The sequence below is a fragment of the Corvus hawaiiensis genome, chromosome 26 (genome assembly GCF_020740725.1).
Source record: "Corvus hawaiiensis isolate bCorHaw1 chromosome 26, bCorHaw1.pri.cur, whole genome shotgun sequence".
Lineage (NCBI taxonomy): Eukaryota > Metazoa > Chordata > Aves > Passeriformes > Corvidae > Corvus > Corvus hawaiiensis.
In genome coordinates this window covers 45,335,657-45,358,327 of record NC_063238.1, presented here as the reverse complement: position 1 = coordinate 45,358,327, position 22,671 = coordinate 45,335,657, and the positions used below count along the sequence as shown (strand labels likewise).

Below are 22,671 nucleotides of genomic sequence, written 5' to 3'. Positions count from 1 at the left end.
ACAGGAACCGAGGGATCCGCTGGGATCCTCTGCGATCCTTTGGGATTCTTCGCTGGGGTGCTCCGGGATGATCTGGGATTTTCCAGGATGCTCCAGGACGCTCTGGGATCCTCCAGGATGCTCCGGGATCTTCTGGGGTCCTCTGGGATGCTCCGGGATCTCCTGGGATCCCTTGTGATGCTCTGGGATCTCATGGGATCCTCCAGGATGCTCCGGGATCTCCTGGGGTCCTCTGGGATGCTCTGGGATGCTCCGGGATTCTCTGGGACGGTCTGGAATCCTTTGTGATGCTCTGGGATCTCCTGGGATCCTCCAGGATGCTCCGGGATCTTCTGGGGTCCTCTGGGATGCTCCGGGATCTCCCGGGATCCTCCAGGATGCTCTGGGATCCCTTGGGATCCTCTGGGATGCTCCGGGATTCTCTGGAATGCTCCAGGATCTCCTGGGGTCCTCTGGGATGCTCCAGGATTCTCTGGGATGCTCCGGGATCTCCCGGGATCCTCCAGGATGCTCTGGGATCCCTTGGGATCCTCTGAGATGCTCCGGGATTCTCTGGGATGCTCCGGGATCTCCCAGGATCCTCCAGGATGCTCCGGGATCTCCTGGGGTCCTCTGGGATGCTCCAGGATACTCTGGAATCTCCCAGGATCCTCCAGGATCTCCTGGGGTCCTCTGGGATGCTCCGGGATGCTCTGGGACGCTCTGGAATCCTTTGTGATGCTCTGGGATCTCCCAGGATCCTCCAGGATGCTCTGGGATCCCTCCGGGGTCCTCTGGGATGCTCTGGAATCCCTTGTGATGCTCTGAGCTGCTCCGGGATCTCCTGGGATCCTCCGGGATCTCCCGGGATCCTCCAGGATGCTCTGGGATCCCTTCGGGGTCCTCTGGGATCCTCCAGGATGCTCCGGAATCCCCTGGGAACCCATCCACGATCTCCAGGGATGCTCCAGGATTCCCCGGGATGCTCCGTGGGGAGCGGCGGCTCCGGGGTCTGTGCGAAGCAGGAGGAGTCGCTTCCCTTTTCCCGGTCCTTTTCCAGGTCCTTTTCCAGGTCCTTTCCCGGTCCTTTTCCAGGTCCTTTTCCCGGTCCTTTTCCGGGTCCTTTTCCCGGTCCTGTCCCTGTCCTTGTCCTGCTCCCGGCCTTAGGACACGGCCGGGTCCTTGGGCGTGGGCGGCTCCGGGCCCGGCAGCAGCGCGGGATCCTCGGGATACTCCTCGGGATACTCCTCGGGATATTCGTCGCCGTCCGGGAAGCACGGCCCCTCCCCCAGCTCGAAAAAGATGGGAAGATCCCCGGATCCGACGTCCACGGCGCTGGAATCCACCAGGAAGAGCGGCTGCACCGTGCAGGGCACCAGCTGCTTCCCTGGAAAACAGGGATTGGGAATTGGGATTGGGATTGGGGGATTGGGATTGTGAGACTGGGAATGTGGGATTGGGATTGGGAATGTGGGATTGGGATAATCCACCGGGAACAGCGGCTGAACTGTGCAGGGCACCGGCTGCTTCCCTGGAAAACAGGGATTGGGAATTGGGATTGGGAATTGGGGATTGGGATTGCGAGACTGGGAATGTGGGATGGGGATTGGGAATGGAGTATTGGGAAAGGGGGATCGGGATTGGGAATGGGGGATTGGGAGATTGGGAATGTGGGACTGGGATTGGGAATGGGGGATTGGGATTGGGAACGGGGGATTGGGAATGTGGGATTGGGAATTGGGATTGGGGGATTGGGAATTGGGATTGGGGAATTGGGAATGGGGAACTGGGAATGGGGGATTGGGAATGGGGGATGGGGAATGTGGGACTGGGATTGGGGGATTGGGAATGGGGGATGGGGAATGGGAATGGAGAATTGGGAATGAGGGATTGGGAATGGGGGATTGGGAATGGGAATGGGGGATTGGGAATGGGAATGGGGGATTGGAAATGGGGGATTGGGAATGGGAATGGGGGATTGGGAATGGGAATGGGGGATTGGGATTGGGGGATTGGGATTGTGAGACTGGGAATGGGGGATTGGGAATGGGGGACTGGGAATTGGGATTGGGAATGTGGGACTGGGATTGGGGGATTGGGAATGGGGGATGGGGAATGGGAATGGAGAATTGGGAATGAGGGATTGGGAATGGGGGATTGGGAATGGGGGATGGGGAATGGGGGATTGGGAATGGGAATGGGGGATTGGGAATGGGAATGGGGGATTGGAAATGGGGGATTGGGAATGGGAATGGGGGATTGGGAATGGGAATGGGGGATTGGGATTGGGGGATTGGGATTGTGAGACTGGGAATGGGGGATTGGGAATGGGGGACTGGGAATTGGGATTGGGAATGTGGGACTGGGATTGGGGGATTGGGATTGGGAATGGGGGAATGGGAGATTGGGAATGGGGGATGGGGAATGGGGGATGGGCAGGGAAGGTCCGGGATGGGCAGCAGGGAATGTCCCAGCTCCGGGCTGGAATCCCAGGACAGTTTGGGTGGGAAGGGCCCTCTCATCCCATGGATCCCATCCCAATCCCAATCCCATTATCTCATCCCATCCCATGGATCCCATCCCAATCCCAACCCCAATCCCATTATCCCATCCCAGGGATCCCATCCCATGGATCCCATCCCAATCCCAATCCCAATCCCAGTCCCATGGATCCCATCCCAATCCCAATCCCATTATCTCATCCCATCCCATGGATCCCATCCCAATCCCCTTATCCCAACTCAATCCAAATCCCATCCCATCCCATGGATCCTAATCCCAATCCCACCCCATGGATCGCAATCCCATGGATCCCATCCCAATCCCAATCCCAATCCCAGTCCCATGGATCCCATCCCAATCCCATTATCCCACCTCAATCCGGATCCCATCCCATCCCATGGATCTGATCCCATCCCAAACCCAATGCCATGGATCCCATCCCAATCCCAATCCCAATCCCAGTCCCATGGATCCCATCCCAATCCCAATCCCATTATCTCATCCCATCCCATGGATCCCATCCCAATCCCATTATCCCACCTCAATCCCGATCCCATCCCATCCCATGGATCCCATCCCAATCCCCTTATCCCAACTCAATCCAAATCCCATCCCATCCCATGGATCCTAATCCCAATCCCACCCCATGGATCGCAATCCCATGGATCCCATCCCAATCCCAATCCCAATCCCAGTCCCATGGATCTCATCCCAATCCCATTATCCCACCTCAATCCCGATCCCATCTCATCCCATGGATCCCATCCCAAACCCAATGCCATGGATCCCATCCCAATCCCAATCCCAATCCCAGTCCCATGGATCCCATCCCAATCCCAATCCCATTATCTCATCCCATCCCATGGATCCCATCCCAATCCCATTATCCCACCTCAATCCCGATCCCATCCCATCCCATGGATCCCATCCCAATCCCATGGATCCCATCCCATGGATCCCATCCCATGGATCCCATCCCAATCCCATGGATCCCATCCCATGGATCCCATCCCATCCCATGGATCCCATCCCAATCCCATGGATCCCATCCCCATCCCATGGATCCGATCCCATCCCATCCCAATCCCAATCATCCCAATCTCAGTATCATAGATCCCATCCCAATTCCATGGATCCCATCCCATCCCATGGATCCCATCCCAATTCCATGGATCTCATCCCCATCCCATGGATCCCATCCCAATCCCATTATCCCACCTCAATCCTGATCCCATCCCAATCCCAATCCCATGGATCCCATCCCAATCCCATTATCCCAATCCCAGTCCAGTTATCCCATCCCAATCCCATTATCCCACCTCAATCCCGATCCCATCCCCATCCCATGGATCCCAATCCCAATCCCATTATCCCACCCCAATCCCATGGGTCCCATCCCATCCCAAGGATCCCATGGATCCCATTACCCCACAGATCCCCCTCTCCCGGGATCTCCGGCCGGGCCCGGGCCCATTCCCGGGTGGAGCAGCCCCGTTCCAGCCGCGCCCTTTGGGATTCCCGTGGGATTCCCAGTCCCAATTCCCGGACCCTGATCCCAATCCCGGTCCCATGGATCCCATCCCCATCCCATGGATCCGATCCCATCCCATCCCAATCCCAATCATCCCAATCTCAGTATCATAGATCCCATCCCAATTCCATGGATCCCATCCCATCCCATGGATCCCATCCCAATTCCATGGATCCCATCCCCATCCCATGGATCCCATCCCAATCCCATTATCCCACCTCAATCCCGATCCCATCCCATCCCATGGATCTGATCCCATCCCAAACCCAATGCCATGGATCCCATCCCAATCCCAATCCCAATCTCAGTCCCATGGATCCCATCCCAATCCCAATCCCAATCCCAGTCCCATGGATCCCATCCCAATCCCATTATCCCACCTCAATCCCGATCCCATCCCATCCCATGGATCCCATCCCAAACCCAATGCCATGGATCCCATCCCAATCCCAATCCCAATCCCAGTCCCATGGATCCCATCCCAATCCCAATCCCATTATCTCATCCCATCCCATGGATCCCATCCCAATCCCATTATCCCACCTCAATCCCGATCCCATCCCATCCCATGGATCCCATCCCAATCCCATGGATCCCATCCCATGGATCCCATCCCATGGATCCCATCCCAATCCCATGGATCCCATCCCATGGATCCCATCCCATCCCATGGATCCCATCCCAATCCCATGGATCCCATCCCCATCCCATGGATCCGATCCCATCCCATCCCAATCCCAATCATCCCAATCTCAGTATCATAGATCCCATCCCAATTCCATGGATCCCATCCCATCCCATGGATCCCATCCCAATTCCATGGATCTCATCCCCATCCCATGGATCCCATCCCAATCCCATTATCCCACCTCAATCCTGATCCCATCCCAATCCCAATCCCATGGATCCCATCCCAATCCCATTATCCCAATCCCAGTCCAGTTATCCCATCCCAATCCCATTATCCCACCTCAATCCCGATCCCATCCCCATCCCATGGATCCCAATCCCAATCCCATTATCCCACCCCAATCCCATGGGTCCCATCCCATCCCAAGGATCCCATGGATCCCATTACCCCACAGATCCCCCTCTCCCGGGATCTCCGGCCGGGCCCGGGCCCATTCCCGGGTGGAGCAGCCCCGTTCCAGCCGCGCCCTTTGGGATTCCCGTGGGATTCCCAGTCCCAATTCCCGGACCCTGATCCCCAATCCCGGTCCCAATTCCCGGACTCTGATCCCAATCCCAATCCCTCTTTTCCTGGACCCTGATCCCAATCCCAGTCCCAATTCCCGGACCCTGATCCCAATCCCGGTCCCTCTTTTCCTGGGCCCTAATCCCAATCCTGATCCCTCTTTTCCCGGACCCTGATCCCAATCCCAGTCCCAATTCCTGGATCCCAATCCCAATCCCGATCCCTCTTTTCCCAGACCCTGATCCCAATCCCAATCCCTCTTTTCCCAGACCCCAATCCCAATCCCGATCCCCTCTTTTCCCAGACCCCGATCCCAATCCCAATCCCTCTTTTCCTGAGCCCTGATCCCAATCCCGATCCCAATTCCCAGACCCCAATACCAATCCCAATCCCTCTTTTCCTGAGCCCCAATCCCAATCCCAATCCCTCTTTTCCCAGACCCTGATCCCAATCCCGATCCCAATTCCCACACCCCAATCCCAATCCCAATCCCTCTTTTCCCAGACCCCCGATCCCAATCCCGATCCCAATTCCCAGACCCCAATCCCTATCCCAATCCCTCTTTTCCTGAGCCCCAATCCCAATCCCAATCCCTCTTTTCCCAGGCCCCAATCCCAATCCCAATCCCTCTTTTCCTGAGCCCCGATCCCAATTCCCGGACCCCAATCCCAATCCCAATCCCGATCCCTCTTTTCCCAGACCCCGATCCCCATCTCGATCCCTCATTTCCAGCCCCGTCCCTCATTCCAGAGGGGAATTCCGGTGGGAATACCGGAGTCCCCCGCGCTGGCCTCGGCCTCTGTCGGCTTCTGCTGCTCCTGGGACGAGAGGAGATCCTGGATCTGCCGGAATTCCGGGAATGATTCGCGTTTATTCCAAGGTTTTTTTTTTTTAGGGATTCCAAAGCCGCTGCTCCCAACCCCGGGAATGCCGCGGGAGCCGAGGGAGAAATCCCAACCTCAGCCCCTGCTCATCCCAAATGTTCCTGGGAATTATCCAGGAGAGGGAAAGCCTGGGAATGAGCCGGGGATGGTTCTGCATTCCTCAGACACCGGGGGTGTTCCCGGAGTAAATCCCGGCCCTGATCCCGATCCCGGCCCTGATCCCGATCCCGGCCCTGATCCTGATCCCAGCCCTGACCCCAGCCCTGATCCCAATCCCAGCCCTGATCCCAATCCCAGCCCTGATCCTGATCCCCACTGTGATCCTGATCCCAGCCCTGATCCCGATCCCAGCCCTGATCCTGATCCCAGCGTGATCCCAGCCCTGATCCCGATCCCAGCCCAGATCCAGATCCCAGACCCGATCCCGGCCCTGATCCCGATCCGAGCCCCGATCCTGATCCCAGCCCCGATCCTGATCCTGATCCCAGCCCCAATCCCGATCCCGGCCCTGATCCTGATCCTGGCCTCGATCCCGGCCCCGATCCCGATCTCAGCCTTGATCCCGGCCCCGATCCCAATCCCAGCCCCGATCCTGATCCCGGCCTCAATCCCAATCCCAGCCCCGATCCTGATCCTGGCTCTGATCCCGATCCTGGCCTCGATCCCGGCCCCGATCCCGATCCTGATCCCAATCCCAGCCCCGATACCAATCCCGATCTCGGCCTCAGTCCTGATCCCAGCCACGATCCCAATCCTGACCCTGATCCCAGCCCCGATCCCGATCCTGATCCTGGCCCCGATCCCGATCCTGGCCTTGATCCCAATCCCAATCCCAGCCCCGATCCCAATCCCAGACCTGATCCAGATCTCAGCTCTGATCCCAATCCTGGCCTTGATCCCAACCCTGATCCCGATCCCCACCCGCGATCCCAATCCCAGCCCCAATCCCGACTCCAGCCCTGATCCCAGCCCCGATCCCAATCCTGGCCTTGATTCCAATCCCAGCCCTGATCCCAGCCCTGATCCTGGCCTTGATCCTGATCCCAGTCCTGATCCCAATCCCAGCTCCAATCCCGATCCCAGCCCTGATCCCAATCCCAGCCCCGATCCCAGCCCTGATCGTGATCCTGGCCTCAATTCTGATCCCCACCGTGATCCCAATCCCAGCCCTGATCCCAATCCCAGCCCCGATCCCGGCCTCAATCCCAGCCTTGATCCCAATCCCAGCCCCAATCCCGATCCCAGCCCCAATCCCAATCCCAGCCCTGATCCCGATCCCAGCCCCGATCCCAATCCCAGCCTCAATCCCAGCCTTGATCCCGATCCCAGCCTTGATCCCGATCCCAGCCCCAATCCTGATCCCAGCCCTGATCCCAATCCTGGCCTTGATCCCAGCCCAGATCCCAATCCCAGTCCCGATCCCAGCCCTGATCCTGATCCCAGCCTCAATCCCAGCCCCGATCCTGATCCCGGCCCTGATCCCGATCCTGGCCTCGATCCCGGCCCTGATCCCGATCTCAGCCTTGATCCCGGCCCCGATCCCAATCCCAGCCCCGATCCTGATCCCGGCCTCAATCCCAATCCCAGCCCCGATCCTGATCCTGGCTCTGATCCCGATCCTGGCCTCGATCCCAGCCCCGATCCCGATCCTGGCCCCGATCCTGATCCCAATCCCAGCCCCGATACCAATCCTGATCTGGGCCTCAGTCCTGATCCCAGCCATGATCCCAATCCTGACCCTGATCCCAGCCCTGATCCCGATCCTGATCCTGGCCCCGATCCTGATCCTGGCCTTGATCCCAATCCCAATCCCAATCCCAGCCCCGATCCCGATCCCAGCCCTGATCCCAGCCCTGATCTGGATCTCAGCTCTGATCCCAATCCTGGCCTTGATCCCAACCCTGATCCCGATCCCCACCGCGATCCCAATCCCAGCCCCGATCCCGACTCCAGCCCTGATCTCAGCCCCGATCCCAATCCTGGCCTTGATTCCAATCCCAGCCCTGATCCCAGCCCTGATCCTGATCCTAGTCCGGATCCCCAATCCCAGCTCCAATCCCGATCCCAGCCCTGATCCCAATCCCAGTCCCGATCCCAGCCCTGATCCTGATCCTGGCCTCAATCCTGATCCCCACCGTGATCCCAATCCCAGCCTTGATCCCAATCCCAGCCCCAATCCCGATCCCAGCCTTGATCCCGATCCCAGCCCCAATCCTGATCCCAATCCCAGCCCCAATCCTGATCCCAGCCTTGATCCCAATCCCAGCCCCGATCCCGATCCCAGCCCTGATCCCGATCCCAGCCCTGATCCCAATCCCAGTCCCAATCCCGATCTCAGCCCCAATCCTGATCCCGGCCTCAATCCCAGCCCCGATCCCAATCCCGATCCCAGCCCCGATCCCAATCCCAGCCTCAATCCCAGCCTTGATCCCGATCCCAGCCCCGATCCTGATCCCAATCCCACCAGATCCCAATCCTGGCCTCGATCGCGATCCCGATCCCAGCCCCGATCCTGATCCTGGCCCCGATCCCAGATTTCCCCTCTGGATTCCGGCTCTTCCCGGCCCCAACCCCTCCCCCCCCAGTCCCCATCCCGTGGGATCGGGAATTCCCGCCTTCCAGGAGTGGGTCCCAAAGGAGGATCCCAAAGGAGCTTTTCCTTGGGGAAAATCCTTGGGAATGGCACCGGGGGATCCCTGGGATCTCCCCCATTCCCACCCCTTGGAATCTCCTCTTGGAATCTCCCCGCAAAGGACCCAAATCCCGGGATTCTGGAGCCCCCCCCCGGGACATTCCCAGGCCGGGATTTGGGATCGGCTTTCCAGGGAATTTCGGGCCTCCAATCCAAGGATTTTCCCGGAGAAATCCGGGATGTTGGGATGGGAAATGGGACAGACCCCGGAGCAGTTTCCAGGTCCCTTCCCGAGCTTCCCAAGGGCTGGAAAAATCCGGGATTTTCCCTCATTTTTTTTGGGGGGGGGAGGGGGTTCACTGGGATTGTTCCCGCCGGGGAATTCCCCAAGGCCGCCTCCCTCCGGCCGGAATTCCAAGAGAATCCCGGGAATTCTGAGCTCACACTGGCCAAGCTGCTGTCCAGGTCCGGCAGGGTCACGTCCGGCCACCGCCATGGACGGGCTGAAGAGCTGCGGGGAAAAAAACCGGGAATGGGACACCCGGGAAGGGGCGGAATTCCCGGGAGAGACGCGCTGGGAGCCAGGGAATGGATCCCGGGATGGTCCCAGTGCGGGAATTCCCGGGATAAACCCACCCAGGGAATGGATCCCGGGGATGGTCCCAGTGGGAATTCCCAGGATAAAAATGGATCCTGGGATGGTCCCAGTGGGAATTCCCGGGATAAACCCAACCAGGGAATGGATCCCGGGGATGGTCCCAGTGGGAATTCCCTGGGATAAACCCGACCAGGGAATGGATCCCGGGATGGTCCCAGTGGGAATTCCTGGGATAAACCCGACCAGGGGAATGGATCCCGGGATGGTCCCAGTGGGAATTCCCAGGATAAAAAATGGATCCTGGAATGTTCCCAGTGGGAATTCCTGGGATAAGAACCCAACCAGGGAATGGATCCTGGAATGCTCCCAATGGGAATTCCCAGGATAAAAATGGATCCTGGAATGTTCCCAGTGGGAATTCCTGGGATAAACCCAACCAGGGAATGGATCCTGGAATGTTCCCAATGGGAATTCCCGGGATAAACCTGACCAGGGAATGGGATCCCGGGATGGTCCCCAGCGGGGAATTCCCAGGATAAAAATGGATCCCGGGATGGTCCCAGTGGGAATTCCCGGGATAAACCCATCCTGATCCGGGAATTCCAGGGACATTCCCAGTGGGGAATTCCCAGGATAAACCCGCCCTGATCCAGGAATTCCATGGATAAACCCCACCCAGGGAATGGATCCCGGGATGGTCCCAGTGGGAATTCCCAAGATAAAAAATGGAACGCTGGGAATTGGGGAACACTGGGAACCCGGGAATTGGGAACAACCGGGAATTGGGGAATTTGGGAATTCTGGAATTGCAAATTCCAGGAATTGGGAACGGCGGGGAACTGGGGAACGCTGGGAATTGGGAACACCGGGAATTGGGGACGCCGGGAACCCGGGGAGCACTGGGAACCTGGGAACGCCGGGAATTGGGAAGGCTGGGAATTGGGGAACACCCGGGAATTGGGAATTCCAGGAATTGGGAACACCGGGAACTGGGGACACCGGGAATTGGGGAACACTGGGAATTGGGGAACACTGCGAACTGGGAACACCAGGAACCCCAGGAATTGGGAACACCGGGAATTGGGAACGCTGGGAATTGGGGAACACCGGGAACTGGGGAATTTGGGAATTCTGGGAATTGGGAAATGCTGGGAATTTGGGAACGCCGGGGAATGGGGAACACCAGGAACCCGGGAACGCCAGGAATTGGGAACACCGGGAATGGGGGAATTTGGGAATTCTGGGAATTGGGAAATGCTGGGAATTTGGGGAATTCTGGGAATTGGGAACACCGGGAATTGGGAACACCAGGAACGCCGGGAATTGGGAACACCGGGAACTGGGGAATTTGGGAATTCTGGGGAATTGGGAAATGCTGGGAATTTGGGAACACCGGGAATTGGGAACACCAGGAACCCGGGAACGCCGGGAATTGGGAACACCAGGAACCCGGGAACGCTGGGAATTGGGAACACCGGGAACTGGGGGAATTTGGGAATTCTGGGAATTGGGAAATGCTGGGGAATTTGGGAACGCCGGGAATGGGGAACACCAGGAACCCGGGAACGCCAGGAATTGGGAACACCGGGAATGGGGGAATTTGGGAATTCTGGGAATTGGGAAATGCTGGGAATTTGGGAATTCCGGGAATTGGGAACACCGGGAATTGGGAACACCAGGAACCCGGGAACGCTGGAAATTGGGAACACCGGGAATTGGGGAATTTGGGAATTCTGGGAATTGGGAAATGCTGGGAATTTGGGAACGCTGGGAATTGGGAACGCTGGGAACTGGGGAATTTGGGAATTCTGGGAATTGGGGAAATGCTGGGAATTTGGGAACGCTGGGAATTGGGAACACCGGGAACTGGGGAATTTGGGAATTCTGGGAATTGGGAAATGCTGGGAATTTGGGAACGCTGGGAATGGGGAACACCAGGAACCCCGGGAACGCCGGGAAATTGGGAACACCGGGAATGGGGGGAATTTGGGAATTCTGGGAATTGGGAAATGCTGGGAATTTGGGAATTCCGGGAATGGGGAACACCGGGAATTGGGAACACCAGGAACCCGGGAACGCTGGGAATTGGGAACACCGGGAATTGGGGAATTTGGGAATTCTGGGAATTGGGAAATGCTGGGAATTTGGGAACGCTGGGAATTGGGAACACCAGGAACCCGGGAACGCTGGGAATTGGGACACCGGGAATTGGGGAATTTGGGGAATTCTGGGAAATGGGAAATGCTGGGAATTTGGGAATTCCGGGAATGGGAGAATTCCGGGAATTGGGAACACCAGGAACCCGGGAACGCTGGGAATTGGGAACACCGGGAATTGGGGAATTTGGGAATTCTGGGAATTGGGAAATGCCTGGGAATTTGGGAACTCCGGGAATTGGGAACACCAGGAATTGGGAACACCAGGAACCCCGGGAACGCCGGGAATTGGGAACACTGGGAATGGGGGAATTTGGGGAATTCTGGGAATTGGGAAATGCTGGGAATATAGGAATTACGGGAATGGGGAACATCGGGAATTGGGAACACCGGGAATTGGGGAATTTGGGGAATTCTGGGAATTGGGAAATGCTGGGAATTTGGGAACGCTGGGAATTGGGAACACCAGGAACCCGGGAACGCCGGGAATTGGGAACACCGGGAATGGGGGAATTTGGGGAATTCTGGGAATTGGGAAATGCTGGGTAGTTTGGGAATTCCGGGAATGGGGAATTCCGGGAATGGGGAACACCAGGAACACCCGGGAACGCTGGGAATGGGGGAATTTGGGCATTCTGGGAATTGGGAAATGCTGGGAATTTGGGAACGCTGGGAATTGGGAACACTGGGAACTGGGGAATTTGGGAATTCTGGGAATTGGGAAATGCTGGGAATTTGGGAACGCTGGGAATGGGGAACACCGGGAATTGGGAACACCAGGAACCCGGGAACGCCGGGAATTGGGAACGCTGGGAATTGGGAACACTGGGAACTGGGGGAATTTGGGAATTCTGGGAATTGGGAAATGCTGGAATTTGGGAATTCCGGGAATGGGGAACACCGGGAATTGGGGAACACCAGGAACCCCGGGAACGCTGGGAATTGGGAACACCCGGGAATTGGGGAATTTGGGAATTCTGGGAATTGGGAAATGCTGGGAGTTTGGGAAACGCTGGGAATGGGGAACACCGGGAATTGGGAACACCAGGAACCCGGGAATGCCCGGGAATTGGGAACACTGGGAATTGGGGAATTTGGGAATTCTGGGAATTGGGAAATGATGGGAATTTGGGAACACCGGGAATTGGGAACACCAGGAACCCGGGAACGCCGGGAATTGGGAACACCGGGAACTGGGGAATTTGGGAATTCTGGGAATTGGGAAATGCTGGGAGTTTGGGAATTCCGGGAATGGGGAACACCAGGAACCCGGGAACGCTGGGAATTGGGAACACCAGGAATGCCGGGAATTGGGAACACCGGGAATTGGGGAATTTGGGGAATTCTGGGAATTGGGAAATGCTGGGAGTTTGGGAATTCCGGGAATGGGGAACACCGGGAATTGGGAACGCCAGGAACCCGGGAATGCCGGGAATTGGGAACACTGGAACTGGGGAATTTGGGAATTCTGGGAATTGGGAAATGCTGGGAATTTGGGAACACCGGAAATTGGGAACACCAGGAACCCGGGAACGCCGGGAATTGGGAACACCGGGAACTGGGGAATTTGGGAATTCTGGGAATTGAGAAATGCTGGGAGTTTGGGAATTCCGGGAATGGGGAACACCGGGAATTGGGAACACCAGGAACCCGGGAACGCCGGGAATTGGGAACACCGGGAACTGGGGAATTGTGGGAATTCTGGGAATTGGGAAATGCTGGGAGTTTGGGAATTCCGGGAATGGGGAACACCAGGAACCCGGGAACGCTGGGAATTGGGAACACCAGGAATGCCGGGAATTGGGAACACCGGGAATTGGGGAATTTGGGGAATTCTGGGAATTGGGAACGCCAGGAACCCGGGAATGCCGGGAATTGGGGGAACACCCGGGAACTGGGGAATTTGGGAATTCTGGGAATTGGGAATTCCGGGAATTGCGGGAATGGCGGAGCTCACGTCCAGCAGCGCGCTGTCCACGCTGAAGCCCGTGCGAGCTCAGCAGCGCCTGCAGATTGTCCAGGCTGGAGTCGATCGTGTCCAGGTGCTCGTTCAGCTCATTCCTGCTGGGAACGGCCCCCAAACAGCGGGATCAGGGCCGGGAACGGGAATCTCGGGAATCCCAACCCAGGGAGCCCCATCCCGGAATTCCAGGAATCCCGGGAATCCCAACCCAGGGGGACCCCCCTGAGGAGTCCCATCCTGGAATCCCGGGAATCTCGGGAATCCCAACCCTGGGGAGCCCCATCCTGGAATCCCGGGAATCTCGGGGAATCCCAACCCAGGGGAGCCCCATCCCAGAATTCTGGGAATCCCAACCCAGGGGAGCCCCATCCCAGAATTCCAGGAATCCCGGGAATCCCCAACCCAGGAGAGCCCCATCCCCGAATCCCGGGAATCTCGGGAATCCCAACCCAGGGGGAGCCCCATCCCAGAATTCTGGGAATCCCGGGAATCCCAACCCAGGGGAGCCCCATCCCCGAATCCCGGGAATCTCGGGAATCCCAACCCAGGGGAGCCCCATCCCCGAATTCTGGGAATCTCGGGAATCCCAACCCTGGGGAGCCCCATCCCGGAATCCCGGGAATCCCAGGAATCCCAACCCAGGGAGCCCCATCCCGGAATTCTGGGAATCCCAACCCAGGGGAGCCCCATCCCAGAATTCTGGGAATCCCAACCCTGGGAGCCCCATCCCGGAATTCTGGGAATCCTGGGAATCCCAACCCAGGGGAGCCCCATCCCAGAATTCCGGGAATCTCGGGAATCCCAACCCAGGGGAGCCCCATCCCGGAATCCTGGGAATCTCGGGAATCCCAACCCAGGGGGGCCCTCCCGAGGAGCCCCATCCCAGAATCCCGGGAATCCCAGGAATCCCAACCCAGAGAGCCCCATCCCGGAATCCCCAACCCAGGGGGACCCTCCTGAGGAGCCCCATCCCGGAATTCCAACCCAGGGGGCCTCCTGAGAGCCCTCCTGAGGAGCCCATCCCGGAATTCCGGGAATCCCAGGAATCCCAACCCAGGGAGCCCCATCCCGGGAATTCTGGGAATCTCGGGAATCCCAACCCTGGGGAGCCCCATCCCGGAATCCCAGGAATCCCAACCCTGGTGAACCCCATCCCGGAATCCCGGGAATCCCGGGAATCCCCAATCCCATGGAAGCCCCATCCCGGATTCCCGGGAATTGCCGGCGCTCACTTGTCGAGGCAGGCGACGCTCAGGCACTTTTCCTGGGATTGGGGATTGCCGGGAGCGGCTCCGGGCTCGTTTTCCCGCAGGATGGAGTCGATGAAGGTGGAGGGGGACAGGGGGGTCTCGGCTCCCGGCGCGGCGTTCCCAGAATTCCCGGAATTCCCGGATTGGCGGCGTTGCCGGGGTTGGGCTCCTCCACGTGCGGGCTGGGCGTGGGGCTGGGCGGCTCCTCCTTGATCCGGATCACCGGGCTGCTCCTGGGGAAAAGCGGGAATGAGGGGTGGGAAGGAGGGGAATGGACGGTGGGAAGGATGGGAATGAATGATGGGAATGATGGGAATGAATAATGGGAATGATGGGAATGATGGGGAGGAGTAATGGGAATAATGGGAATGAATAATGGGAATGATGGGAATGATGGGAATGATGGGGAGGAGAAATGGGAATGATGGGTATCGAATAATGGGAATAATGGGAATAATGGGAGCGATGAGGATGAGTAATGGGAATAATGGGAATGAATAATGGGAATGATGTGGAATGATGGGAATGATGGGGAGGAGAAATGGGAATAATGGGTATGAATAATGGGAATGATGGGAATAATGGGAGTGATGAGGATGAGTAATGGGAATAATGGGAATGATGGGGAATAATGGGAATGATGGGGATGATGGGAATGATGGGAATGATGGGAATGATGGGGATGAGTAATGGGAATAATGGGAATGAATAATGGGAATGATTAATGGGAATGATGGGAATGATGGGGATGATGGGAATGATGGGGAGGAGTAATGGGAATAATGGGAATGAATAATGGGAATAATGGGAATGATAGGGATGAGTAATGGGAAAAATGGGAATGATGGGAATAATGGGAATAATGAGAATGATGGGAATGATGGGAATGATGGGGAGGAGTAATGGGAATGATGGGAATGAATGATGGGAATGATGGGAATGATGGGAATGATGGGAATGATGGGAATGATGGGGGATGAGTAATGGGAATGATGGGAAGGACGGGGATAAATGGGAATAATGGGAACTGAATGATGGGAATGATGGGAATGAATGATGGGAATGATGGGAATAAAGGGGAATGATGGGAATAACGGGAATAAAGAATGGAAAAATGATGGGAATGATGGAAATAAATAATGGGAATGATGGGGAATAAATCATGGAATAAATAATGGGAAGGACGGGGATAAATGATGGGAATGATGGGAATAATGGGAATAAATAATGGAAAAATGATGGGAATAAATAATGGGAATGATGGGAACGATGGGAATAATTAATGGGAAAATGATGGGAATAATGGGAATAAATAATGGGAATAATGGGAATGATGGGAATAAATGACGGGAATGATGGCAACGATGGGAATGAATAATGGAATAAATGATGGGAATGATGGGAAAGAGTAATGGGAATAAATAATGGGAATAAAGGCAACGATGGGAATAAATAATGGAGAAACGATGGGAATGATGGGGATAAATAATGGAATAAATAATGGGAATGATGGGAACGATGGGAATAATTAATGGAAAAATGACGGGAATAATGGGAATAAATAATGGGAATAATGGAAAAAAAATAATGGGAATGATGGGAATGATCGGAATAAATGATGAGAATGATGGGAATTAATTATGGGGATAACAGGAATAATGGGAAAGACGGGAATGATGGGAATGATGGGAATGAATAATGGAAAAATGATGGGAATAATGGGGATAAATAACGGGAATGATGGGAATGATAGGGATAAATAATGGAAAAACGATGGGAATGATGGGGATAAATAATGGAATAAATGATGGGAATGATGGGAATAAATGATGGGAATGATGGGGATGATGGCAATAAAGGGAATGATGGGAATAACGGGAATAAATAATGGAAAAATGATGGGAATGATGGGAATAAATAATGGGAATGATGGGAATGATGGGAATAAATAATTGGAAAAAATAATGGGAATGATAGGAATTAATCATGGGAATAATGGAGATAATGGGAATGACGGGAATGATGGGAACGGATGAGGGGAATGATGGGAACGATGGGAATGATGGGAATAAATAATGGAATAAATGACGGGACTGACGGGAAAAAAGTAATGGGAATAAATAATGGGAATGATGGGAAAATCGAGAATAAATAATGGAAAAATGATGGGAATGAGAGGAATAAATAATGGAATAAATGATGGGAATGATGGGAAAAAGTAATGGGAATAAATAATGGGAATAAAGGAAATGATGGGAATACTGGGAATAAATAATGGGAATGATGGGAATGGTGGGAATATAACGGGAATGATGACAATGAATAATGGGAATAACGGGAATAATGGAAATGACGGGAATGGGCTGGAAGGGTGGGATTAGGGAGGGAATTCTTGGCACGGGTGGGATGAGAATCCCGGAAATCCTGGCTGGGAACGAGCTGGGAATGAACTGGGAATGTGCAGGGGGAGCAGCGGAATTCCAGGAGAGCCCCGAGCCCCTTCCAGGGCCTTTTCCAGAGGTTTTTCCAGCACAGCTGGAGAGGGGCTCGGCATAAAGGCTGCAGGGGCAGGAGCCTGGGGGGGTTTTAGGGAATTCTGAGGGGTTTTTTGGGAATTTTCAGGGGTTTATTAGGGAATTTTTATGGGTCCTTTTAGGGAATTTTGAGGGGTTTTTTTAGGGAATTTTGAGGGTTTTTTTAGGGACCTTTCAGGGTTTTATTAGGGAATTTTCAGGGGTTTTTAGGGAATTTGCAGGGTTTTTTTTTTAGGGGATTTTGAGGATTTTTTTAGGGAGTTTTCAGGAGGTTTTTTTAGGGAATTTTGAGGGGGTTTTAGGGAATTTTCAGGGGTTTTTTTTTTGGGAATTTTGAGGGTTTTTTTAGGGAATTTTCAGGAGGTTCTTTTAGGGAATTTTGAGAGGTATTTTAGGGAATTTTGAGGGTTTTTTTAGGGAATTTTGAGGGGTATTTAGGGAATTTTGAGGGGCTGGAGAGGGGCTCGGCATAAAGGCTGCAGGGGCAGGAGCCAGGGAACGGCTTCCCCATGGAATTTCGGGACCTTGGGAAGCCATTCCCGCCCGCCAGCGAATTCCCAGAGAATCCCTGGAACAATCCCGGCACAGCGGGAGCTGCCGGGATGATCCCGGAGCCCCTTCCCACCCCGAATCATCCCGGAATTCCATGAAAAAAAAGAGCTGAGGAGAAGCAGTTCCCGAATATTCCGGAGCCCCGTTCCATCCCCATCCCACCTTTCCCGGCCACCTCGGAGCATTCCCAGGATCCAGAGGCTCCCGAGCTCTTTTCCAGGGAATTCTCCACGGGATAAAGACCTCAATTCCAGAGGGACAAATCCCAACCTCTGGAATGGGAACTGGGGCTTGAGTTCTCCCCCTCCCTGAGCTCTTTTCCAGGGAATTTTCGATGGGATAAAACCCAATTCCAGAGGGACAAATCCCAGCTGATTTCTCCCTCCCTGAGCTCTTTTCCACGGAATTTCCAATGGGATAAAGACCCAATTCCAGAGGGACAAATCCCAAAATCTGGAATGGGAACTGGACTGAATCCCGAGCTCTTTTCCAGGGAATTTTCAATGGGATTAAGACCCAATTCCAGAGGGACAAATCCCAGCCTCTGGAATGGGAACTGGACTGGATCCAACCCCCCCTGAGCCGTTTTCCAGGGAATTCTCAATCCCAGCCTCTGGAATGGGAACTGGACTGAATCCCGAGCTCTTTTCCAGGGAATTTTCAATGGGATAAAGACCCCAATTCCAGAGGGACAAATCCCAACCTCTGGAATGGGAACTGGGGCTGAATCCAACCCTCCCGAGCCGTTTTCCAGGGAATTCTCAATCCCAACCTCTGGAATGGGAACTGGGGCTGAGTTCTCCCCCTCCCTGAGCTCTTTTCCAGGGAATTTCCAATGGGATTAAGACCCAATTCCAGAGGGACAAATCCCAACCTCTGGAATGGGAACTGGGGCTGGATCCAACCCCCCCCGAGCCGTTTTCCAGGGAATTCCCGCCGGGATAAGCCCGTGATTCCGGGCTTTGGCTGCCCGGCTCTGGCGGAAAAGGAGCTTTCCCAGGGAATTTTTGGGATGCGATTCCCACCTCCCGTCCAGGCTCCCGCCGGGAGAGGCCTCGGGGCTGGACGGGGGCAGCTCGGTCACGTCCGAGATGATGGGGCCGGAATTGGCGCCGGAATCCGGGGAATACAGAGCGGAGCCGCCGAAGGCCGGGGACGGAGCCTGGAATGGGAAAGGCGGGATCAGGGCTGGGGATGCCGGAATTCCTGGGAAAAGCAGGGTTGGGACACCGGAAATCCCCAAGGGAAAAGGTGGGGAAGAGTCCCAGAATTCCCAGGGAAAAGGTGGGGAAGAGCCCCAGAATTCCAAGAAAAAAGGAGGGGAAGAGTCCCAAAATTCCAAGGGGAAAGTGGAGCGGGACCCCCAAAATTCCAAGGAGAAAGGAGGGGTAGATCCCAAAATTTCCAAGGGAGAAGGTGGAGCGGGAGCCCCAAAATTCCCAGAAAAAAGGGGGGGAAGAATCCCAAAATTCCAAGGGGAAAAGATGGGCAAGAGTCCCGAAATTCCAAGGGAAAAGGCGGAGCGGGAGCCCAAAATTCCCCCGAAAAAAAATGTGGGGCAGGACCCCAGAATTCCCAGGAAAAAAGGTGGAGAAGAGTCCCAGAATTCCAAGGAAAAAGGAGGGGTAGATCCCAAAATTCCAAGGCAAAAGGTGGAGTGGGACCCCAAAATTCCCAGAAAAAAGGTGGGGTGGGACCCCGAAATTCCAAGGGAAAAAAAGGTGGGGAAGAGTCCCAAAATTCCAAGGGAAAAGGTGGAGCAGGAGCCCAAAATTCCCAGAAAAAAGGTGGGGAAGAGCCCCAGAATTCCCAGTCCTTTTTCCCATTCCCCATTCCCATAAAATCCCACCCCCCGTTCCCATTCCCACCAATCCCCTTCCCACAAATTCCTGTCCCCCGTTCCCATTCCCACCGATCCAACTCCTCATTCCTATTCCCCTCATCCCCATTCCCACCAATCCCATTCCAACCGATCCCATTCCCAACAATCCCATTCCCACAACCACAATCCCACTCCTCATTCCCATTCCCACCAATCCCAGTCCTTTTTCTCCCCCATTCCCACCAATCCCACTCCTCATCCCATTCCCAATGAATCCCAGCTCCCATCCCATTCCCACCGATCCCATTCCCACCATTCCCATTCCCACCGATTCCCCACCTCTCATTCCCCATTCCAACCATCCCATTCCCACCGATCCCATTCCCAACACTCCCATTCCCACAAATCCCACTCCCACCAATCCCATTCCCACCGATCCCATTCCCACCAATCCCATTCCCACCGATCCCACCTCTCATTCCCATTCCAACCAATCCCATTCCCACCAATCCCATTCCCAACACTCCCATTCCCACAAAATCCCACTCCTCATTCCCATTCCCACCAATCCCATTCCCACCAATCCCATTCCCACCAATCCCAGTCCTTTTTCTCCCCCATTCCCCACCAATCCCAAACCCACATTCCTCATCCCATTCCCAATAAATCCCAGCTCCCATCCCATTCCCACTGATCCCATTCCCACCAATCCCATTCCCAATGAATCCCAGCTCCCATCCCATTCCCACCGATCCCATTCCCACCATTCCCATTCTCCCACCGATCCCATTCCCACCGATCCCAACCTCTCATTCCCATTCCAACCAATCCCATTCCCACCATTCCCATTCCCAACACTCCCCCACCCATTCCCACAAATCCCACTCCTCATTCCCCATTCCCACCAATCCCCAGTCCTTTTTCTCCCCCATTCCCACCAATCCCATTCTTCATCCCATTCCCAATGAATCCCAGCTCCAATCCCATTCCCACTGATCCCATTCCCACCAATCCCACCATTCCCACAAATCCCCACTCCTCATTCCCATTCCAACCAATCCCATTCCCACCAATCCCATTCCCACCAATCCCATTCCAATGAATCCCAGCTCCAATCCCATTCTCACCAATCCCATTCCCCACCAATCCCATTCCCACCGATCCCATTCCCACCGATCCCATTCCCACAAAATCCCACTCCTCATTCCCATTCCCCACCAATCCCATTCCCACCAATCCCATTCCCAATGAATCCCAGCTCCCCATCCCATTCCCACCGATCCCATTCCCACCAATCCCATTCCCACCAATCCCACCCCTCATTCCCATCCCCCATTCCCATTTCCCACCCCCTCATTCCCATTCCCACCAATCCCATTCCCACCAATCCCATTCCCAATGAATCCCAGCTCCAATCCCATTCCCACCAATCTCATTCCCACCAATCCCATTCCCAATGAATCCCAGCTCCAATCCCATTCCCACCGATCCCATTCCCACCATTCCCACCCCTCATTCCCACCCCCTCGTTCCCATTCTCACCGATCCCATTCCCACTGATCCCATTCCCACCGATCCCATTCCCACCATTCCCACCCCTCATTCCCATTCCCACCGATCCCATTCCCACCATTCCCACCCCTCATTCCCATTCCCACCGTTCCCATTCCCACCGCTCCCATTCCCACCGCTCCCATTCCCACCAAATCCCACCCCTCATCCCGCCCCCCTCGCCCTTCCCCATTCCCGCTTTTCCCCGCCCGGCTCACGGCGTAGGGGGAGTTGCCGTGGACGTGTTCCAGGGAATATTGCCGGCTGTACTTGGGCATGGAATGCGCGGAGCCGCCGTCGTTCAGCATCAGCGGGCTGCCCGTTCCCGGGAAATCCCGGGAAAAAAAAAAAACCCGGGAACAAGCCCGGAGTCCAGCGCCGGGAACGCATCCTGCACATCCCGGAGAATTCATCCCCGCACATCCCACAGAATCCATCCCACAGAATCCATCCCACACATCCCCACAGAATCCATCCCACAGAATCCATCCCGGAGAATCCATCCCGGAGAATCCATCCCGCACATCCCACAGAATCCATCTCACAGAATCCATCCCAGAGAATCCATCCCACAGAATCCATCCCGCAGAATCCATCCCACACATCCCACAGAATCCATCCCGGAGAATCCATCCCACACATCCCAGAGAATCCATCCCGCACATCCCACAGAATCCATCCCAAAGAATCGATCCCGGAGAATCCATCCCACGGCATCCCGGAGAATCCATCCCGGAGAATCCATCCCACACATCCCACAGAATCCATCCCACAGAATCCATCCCGGAGAATCCATCCCGCAGAATCCATCCCGCAGAATCCATCCCAGAGAATCCATCCCACAGAATCCATCCCACAGAATCCATCCCCACACATCCCACAGAATCCATCCCGCACATCCCACGAGAATCCATCCCACAGAATCCATCCCACAGAATCCATCCCGGAGAATCCATCCCGGAGAATCCACCCCACACATCCCAGAGAATCCATCCCGCAGAATCCATCCCACACATCCCAGAGAATCCATCCCGCACATCCCACAGAATCCATCCCAAAGAATCGATCCCGGAGAATCCATCCCAAGAATCGATCCCGGAGAATCCATCCCACGCATCCCGGAGAATCCATCCCGGAGAATCCATCCCACACATCCCACAGAATCCATCCCACAGAATCCATCCCGGAGAATCCATCCCGGAGAATCCATCCCGCAGAATCCATCCCGCAGAATCCATCCACAGAATCCATCCCACAGAATCCATCCCACAGAATCCATCCCGGAGAATCCATCCCACAGAATCCATCCGGAGAATCCATCCCACAGAATCCATCCACAGAATCCATCCCGGAGAATCCATCCCACAGAATCCATCCCACAGAATCCATCCGGAGAATCCATCCCACAGAATCCATCCCACAGAATCCATCCCCGCAGAATCCATCCCGCAGAATCCATCCCACAGAATCCATCCCACAGAATCCATCCCGCACATCCCACAGAATCCATCCCGGAGAATGC

General features: G+C 55.3%; 1 protein-coding gene across 1 annotated transcript; it reads right to left on the bottom strand.

Moving 5' to 3' along the window:
- Nucleotides 1–1,056: 1,056 nt before the first annotated feature.
- LOC125338441 (heat shock factor protein 1-like) lies at nt 1,057–21,866 on the bottom strand. The gene is given in 11 exon segments (XM_048329225.1): nt 1,057–1,366; nt 5,980–6,049; nt 9,168–9,209; nt 9,211–9,234; nt 13,435–13,464; nt 13,466–13,538; nt 14,673–14,796; nt 14,832–14,923; nt 18,793–18,938; nt 21,368–21,464; nt 21,862–21,866. Coding segments are annotated over 11 exon segments (927 nt in total). The 3' UTR covers nt 1,057–1,142.
- Nucleotides 21,867–22,671: the final 805 nt, after the last annotated feature.